The following is a 7,124-nucleotide window of genomic DNA, read 5'->3' on the forward strand; positions in this document are numbered from 1 at the left end:
TCGGTTACTGGAGCTTCTTTCCCCCCCCCCCCCCCCGCTGCTCCCAGCATGCCAGGGAGTGGCTGGGAGAGCACAACTGTTTTCTTTAGGTCTGGGGCTGGGCAGAGGGTGGCAGAGCGGACACCAGCGAGGAGCCGAGGAGTGACTGACCTGAAGCAGACTGAAAGCTGAGGGGAACGAGCACAGTGAAGGCGCTTTTAGGCCGGAGTTATGAGGGTGGGAGCTGCGACCTTGGCTGGGGGGATATTTGGGCTAGTAGGGACTCTGTGTTTCTTCCTCGCCTTTGGTACGGACTACTGGCTGGTGGCCAGTGACAACTGTGGACCGTATACATGGCCGACACAATCAACGCTGACAAAAGATGCCAATGGGACTGAGGTAGGACAGATGCACGTGTGCACATATTGTATATTCAAAACCATGCAGGGAATGCAAACCGAATCGGCCAGTGACGTCCAACTCAACAAATGCATTTAATAATAGTCACAACATCACATGTGAGAACCACAAAAAGACCAATGTGGAATCTGTTCAGATGCTGTGCACACGCAATGTCAGTATTGGATATTTAAAGAGGTGCAGAAATAATGTAATAAATAATAAAGTTGGAGGACTCAAAACAGCAACAGATTCATGAGAGAAAGGACCAAATCAATGCAGTAGAGATTAAAGCAGTCACTTTTAATTTGACGTAAGTGACTTTTAATATGAGTCCAGCTAGTGTTTCCAATAATGCATCCAAAATAAACTTTTTATTTATGGCTGGTGAACACCCATGTTTTCAAGCATCATTTTGTAATGCAGGCACTTATAGCTATACTGCTCCATAATGCTTTACTCGGGCTCATCGGGGCGTTCAGTTAAATGCTATATTGGCATTCTAACATACAAGGAAAAGACTAACGCACTGAGGTTAAGAAGGTACATATGAATTTAGTGTTTTTAGCCTCGTAGCATTTGCCAATGAGCACAAAACACAAAGTACAGCTGAGGCTGATGGGATTGTCATTAGATTGATGACATCATCCGAGTTCTTCACAGGCAGTAGTACGGCACAGGTCAGCTGATCCTCGTGCGTAAAGTGCCCCAGTTTATTCTTCCATGCCACATTTGTGAGAGAGTTCACAGGATGCAAAATAAGGGCTATATTTACACCAGCTGATCCCCCGGTGAAGCCCTCTCCCACAGCACAACAGTCCTTTTATTTTCAATAGAAGAGGATGATTAAAGTCTGTTATTCGGCACCATCAATCACGTTTCTGACAAGCAAATGGAGAGTATCGCTCATGCGTGTTTCATGACTTCCCCCTCCTCACGGACGAGCAGGCCGTAATCAGAACCACGTTTGATGTCGCGGCGCCCGCTGAAGCACCGCGTCACACGGAGCGGCGTCGACAAAGCTGACAGACATTAAGGTCCATCCATCTTCAGACGTTAAGGTGTCCCATCTCTCTCTCTCTCTCTCTCTCTCTCCCTCTCTCTCTCAGATCCAGCTTGTGGAATTGGTCTCGGCTTCTCCTCCGCCTCTCTCTCTGCTCCACGAGGGTTTCTTCTGGCGATGTGGGTTTCAGGTGGAGCCCACAGCGCACGCAACGCTGGCCACTCTCTTCAGTATGTAGGCCTTCGAAGGCGGCACAAGGTTTTTGTTGGCGTGTGTCCAATGCATGTCTCATACTTAGCAGTGCGGGCTGCTTGGCATGCTAACAAGTGCAGGAAAGACAAATGTCTATAATTTGGATATTTGAGATCAAATATATTCAGGACGAGAGCACGAAGAATGTGTCGGCGTTTAATTCGGTTTGTGGGCTGTTTTTGGGGCTTTTCTCTACATTTCTCTGCATTGTTTGTTCTTCTTCCTCAGAAGACTTTTTCTCTTCACCTTTTTTTTCTTTTTCATGTAGCAAACCAGCCAGAATCCAAGCTGTGCATCCATGGTTACCTCTTCCCTCTGCCTGTGGCACTTGGACCGGTGCCTCATCCGAGTTATGATGCTACAGCAGGTAGTGCACCCTCTCACGTCTTTACAATCAGGTGGCGAACTAAAGGAAGCAAGCTGTGCAGCTAGAGGGAAGAAAAGGGGCTTCAATACACTGAATGGTTTGATGAGTATATGAAAGGGATACGATGGACTCCTCAGTCATCTTAATCAAGTTCATTACAGATGTTGGACGAACTTCCAGTTTGACAGCACTCGCTATCATAAAACACCAATCATATCATATCCAATCAGTCATATCTTTTAGAAAAAATGTGTTTTATTCCTCTCGTATTGCCACAGACGTGAAGCTTCTCAGGTGTTGGCTTAACTCCAAATGTCTACTGTACAGTTTACAGTGAGAATAAGCAGTAACAGTGAGACACTGTTTAGTTGTGGCTTCAAAGAGCATATATAAGACTGGGGAATTCATATTTATTATTTATTATACAAATCAAGGTCATAGCTATATTTTGAAATACTGAGGTCATGGGGTCAAAGTCTCCCGATGAGAACCCCCCACACACACACATTGACACACACACACTCACATTCCCAAATCAAAGTCTCTACGTTGCCAAAAATATGAATCTGGTGGAGAAATAATTAAGAATGTATTCATGTATTGGCCTAAAAGTAGTCATTAATTATTCAAAGTAAATACTGCGTGTGTTTTTGAAGGAATAGTTTGAGATCTTGGGGAGTGCACTTACAGTATCCACTTTCTTTTCAAGAGTTAGATAATGAGACTGACACAACTCTCATATATATAAATATGAAGCTACAACCTTAGCGAGCACAGAGCCCCTCTGTGTCCACAGGTGACAGAATCATCCTCCCAGCATCTCCAAATCTCACCAATTAACACACGAATTACATTGTGTTTGATTTGAAAGAAGTCACCGCTCCGAGCCAAGAAATAGTCCGGCATATGTCTCCCATGGAAACCACAAATTGCTGCTTTTACACCTCTGCATTCAACAAATTAGATATAATGTGTTAGTTATTGAGCTTTGCAGGCTTCTGATTCAGCTGTTTCCCAATGCTTCCAGTCGTTATGCAATATGACAGTAGTTTCCTGTGGTATTTAATGGACCAACATGAGAGGGAGGCTACCAATCTGAACTCTTTAGGCTGTTTCTCAACATGTCAAACTATAACTGCTCCGGCGGCGACCTGTTTGTTTGGCTCGCAGTGTTTCGGGGTTTCTGGACCGTGCTGATCGTCCTCGGCCTGGTCGCCGCTCTAACTGGAGGCTTCCTCCTGGTCTGCGGCGTCCCCTTCAGCAGCCACAAACTGCACACGCTGGGCGGCGCGTTCCTCATCGCTGCTGGTAAAATATACACTCTGTGTGCATGCGTGGTGCTTATGACCGTGGTATTCATCTGCAGCGTGCAACGGGCCCTCGGGGGAGTAGCTGAACGCACAGACACATGCTGTCAGCCATTGCTGCTGTCAGCTGCCCATACCTGTCACATGGCGAACCCGACACACACGGGGCAGCACATGTCACTCGGCAGCGGCGTCGCTCTCACAGCAGCAGGTTTAAACGCGGCTGCCGTGGGAGCAGCAGGAGATGAGTCTGCGCTGCGTTCCTCTGGTGTTACTCAGCAGCAGTGATAGCCTCTATCTGTGTCTCCCTGTCACTCCTCATATCCCCCCCTCCCCCTTCGCCCCTCAGCCTGCCTGTTCCTGTTCGTGCTGCTGCTCTTCGTGCTGTGGATGGAGGTGATGGATGTGGAGCGCTACGTCCTGCAGGAGCGAGGAGAGGCGTGTCCCCAGGCGCAGGTGTCCGTGCTCTACGGCCTGTCGTTCATGGTGGCGGCTGCCGGCGTGCCTCTGGAGCTCGTCTCTGGGATGGTCTTCATGCTGGTGGGCCGCGCGCTGCGTGCCAGCAAGTGATCTTGCCATCTGGCTCGTAGGGCAAGAGAGGACTGACCTTTTTTTTTGTTATGTCCCGCACTGGGATCTCAGCAGCACACTTGTGGCATGTAAATACTGTCTGGAACGACACAATCCTTAAAGCACCGCCTTTTGGATGTGAAGTAGCATGCAGTCAGAGACACTGATGTTCTGTTTGTCACTTGCTTTGCTTCATTTCCACAAAAGTCACTAATTGCTATATCATTATATTATCACAAGTGTGTGATAAGTGTGTGTAATACTGGCATTAAAGAGCAATTCATGATTTATTTACAATTTATTTTGATTTTTACAATACCACTGCCATTCAAGAGATTTATGTTTTTTGTTGTTGTTGTTAACGCCACACATTGTGAGTCCGTAGAGCTGTGTGAGGGAACCAGCTGTGTCCCCTGTCCTGATTTTGGCACCTGATCAAAGTAGGCGAGCTGGAGCGGAGTGAGGTGGGAGGGAAGAATGGCTGGATGGACTGGAGACAGAAACGATGGCTTTGGGTGGGGGTGGAGAGGGAGAGGGATGCATACAGGGGGGACCAGAGAGAGAATTGGTGCTTGTAGGGGGGCACAAGGGGGCTTTGAGAAATGAACAGCTGTTTGTGGGTTTTGGTTGGTGTACAGCAGGCCAGCCACCTGCCTCCTTCAACCCAGTCTCATTTCAGTCCCTCATTGAAATCCTGATGCTCGCTCTGTTCTGTTTCTCTGTCCCAGCAGACATGTTCTCACAGACTTTATGACATCGGTACGATCATCTATTGACACAGACACCCTCAAATGGGAAGCGCAGACTTGTCATTGGACCGTAACTGCTACAGAATTAGACGGGGGGTGGGGGGCTATGTGTGCTTCAAAGGCCTCACTGATCAAACACACAGAAACACACTTTAAATCACTCACGCACTGTGATCAAACCCGGGTTAATTATTGAAATAGATCTAACCTGGTTAGAGACCGTGTACTTCAGAGTGTGATGCTATACTATAGCAACATAGCCACCAAATGCTAAAGGTCTACCTGTGATGTCAGAGGACTGGTTTTGGTACATTGTGTTATTTTACATGATTGTTTATTGATAAGTTAACGTGTTTTTCCTATTTCTTATTAATGATAAACATGACAGATATATGCTATATAGAATATTTTGTGTCTGCAAACTGCTTGATTGCTGCCTTGCTTGGCTTTGAAACTTTTGAACAGTTTTAATCTCAATCAAGCTTTCATGATACTGTGCTTAATCTTTTTGTGTTTGTTTCATAGCGTGTGTTTCAGTAAACAAAATGATGAATAAATGTCTATATATCTCTAAAAGAATAACATCTCAGCTCATCTTTTATGCTGGGGATTGTAGTATTTGAGTTCAGTGGTAATCGAATAGCATTTCAACCACAAGAAAAAACACTCCACTCCTGATTGCAAGTTGATTGAGAGAATAATCTGTATACATTTAAAGATAGAGGGGAAAACTGCACGGAGAGGGATCATTTTCTCTCTCTCTGTCTCTGATATCTCTACCATCTCAAAACAATGGAGGGAAATGAAATAAGGTTTGTGGTTCATTTAAATGACATTTATAATCTCAACAGCAACATGTCCTCCAATGCCTCGCTTACTTATCCACAGACCTCGCTGCAAACATTTCATTTGAAGTATTAAAGTATGTCCCTATCTGTTGACAGCAAGATCTGGATTACTCTAACCAGAACATCGTTTATGGAAAGATCACATCACTGCTTTTCATATTGCTCAATTCTCTGAACGCCCCCCAAAAAGTCCCTCTGTTGTTTTGAGGTGGCTACAGAAGTGTCTCCAAACCTCCATCTCAATGGTTAAAGCCTGCTAAAAGAGAAAAACACGTTTTTGTGATTACAAAAAAGAATATGGAAATCTGCTTTTGTTCTCCCACTGTTTAAAGGTGGAGACCCAACGATTTAAAATAACTATAGGCCAATATCAAATTTATCTGTACTTGCTAAAATCCTTGAAGCTCTTGTGAGCAAACAACTGAAGGAGTTCTTATACACTAATGCCATTTTATCAACCTGTCAGTCAGGCTTTAGGAAGAAACATAGCACTACTACAGCTGCACTGAAAGTGGTAAATGACATTATTGTTGCTCTTGACAAGAAGCAACATTGTGCGTCACTGTTTATTGATCTGTCAAAGGCATTTGACACCGTTGACCATGATGTTTTAAGGCTGAGGCTCCTCAGCTCAGGGCTCTCTGAACAAACAGTTGCTTGGTTCACAAGCTACCTGGAGAATAGGTCTCAGTGTATTAAGTATGAGGGTCTATCATCTGATATTGCAACCATCTGTAAAGGTGTGCCACAAGGCTCTGTATTAGGTCCACTTTTATTTAGTGTGTATATAAATAATCTGGACCAAAATGTGGTGGAAGCAAACTGTCACTTTTATGCTGATGACACGGTGATATATTGCTGTGCTCCAACTCTTGTGCAGGCAATTGATCTTTTGCAAAAAGCTTTAAATGTTGTTCAAAATACTCTATTTCAACTGAAACTTGTTTTAAATACAGATAAGACAAAACTTATGCTGTTTTCAAAATGTCGGAGTCGGCCACAGAATATATCCCTTCGGTGGTCACTCTTGAAGGAGGTGAAATAGAGGTGGTTGACTCTTATAAATATCTGGGTATTTTGATTGATGACTCCCTCACTTTTAAGCCACATGTGCACTACCTGGTGAAAAAGTTGAGGTTAAAACTGGGTTTTTATTTTCGAAATAAGCTGTGCTTTTCAACTAATGTAAAAAAGCTTGCTGCTACTTTTTTACCTGTGTTGGACTATGGTGATCTTCTTTACATGCATGCCTCTGCTAACTGCCTTCATATGGTGGACACGGCTTACCATGCTTCACTGCGGTTCATTACCAACTGCAAAGCTCTGACTCACCACTGTGAGTTATACTCACGGGTAGGATGGCCTGCTTTTGCCACCCGTAGGCGCTGTCATTGGTACACCTTCATGTATAAGGCAATCCTTGGTCTGCTGCCAAACTACCTGTGTGTCCTCATCAGGAAGAAAAGTGTGGGACAATACTCCTTGTGTTCGCAGGACTTCCTGATGCTCATTGTCCCAAAAACCAGAACAGAAACAGGGAAAAAAGCTTTTGTGTACTCTGCACCCTCATCATGGAATATATTGCAGAATGAGTTAAAACTCAAAGATCTGATATCACTTACTGGTTTTAAATATAAAATGAAAGAAATG

The 7,124-nt window shown here is 44.6% G+C and overlaps 1 protein-coding gene across 1 annotated transcript; it reads left to right on the forward strand.

The window, feature by feature from the left end:
• Window positions 1-210: 210 nt before the first annotated feature.
• Window positions 211-3,877, forward strand: LOC117737410 (transmembrane protein 182-like). Its single transcript, XM_034543361.1, has 5 exons — window positions 211-378; window positions 1,488-1,611; window positions 1,902-2,000; window positions 3,171-3,308; window positions 3,657-3,877. The coding sequence occupies exons 1-5, from the start codon at window positions 211-213 to the stop codon at window positions 3,875-3,877; spliced, it is 750 nt and encodes a 249-aa protein (XP_034399252.1).
• Window positions 3,878-7,124: the final 3,247 nt, after the last annotated feature.

The sequence above is a fragment of the Cyclopterus lumpus genome, chromosome 10, assembly GCF_009769545.1.
Source record: "Cyclopterus lumpus isolate fCycLum1 chromosome 10, fCycLum1.pri, whole genome shotgun sequence".
In the NCBI taxonomy this organism is placed as follows: Eukaryota; Metazoa; Chordata; class Actinopteri; order Perciformes; family Cyclopteridae; genus Cyclopterus; species Cyclopterus lumpus.

Coding starts and splice junctions, on each gene's coding strand:
- LOC117737410 (XM_034543361.1), top strand. CDS start 211: ATGAGGGTGGGAGCTGCGACCTTGGCTGGGGGGATATTTGGGCTAGTA. Junction 379..1,487: donor AAGATGCCAATGGGACTGAG/GTAGGACAGATG, acceptor TCTCTCTCTCAG/ATCCAGCTTGTGGAATTGGT. Junction 2,001..3,170: donor GAGTTATGATGCTACAGCAG/GTAGTGCACCCT, acceptor TTTGGCTCGCAG/TGTTTCGGGGTTTCTGGACC.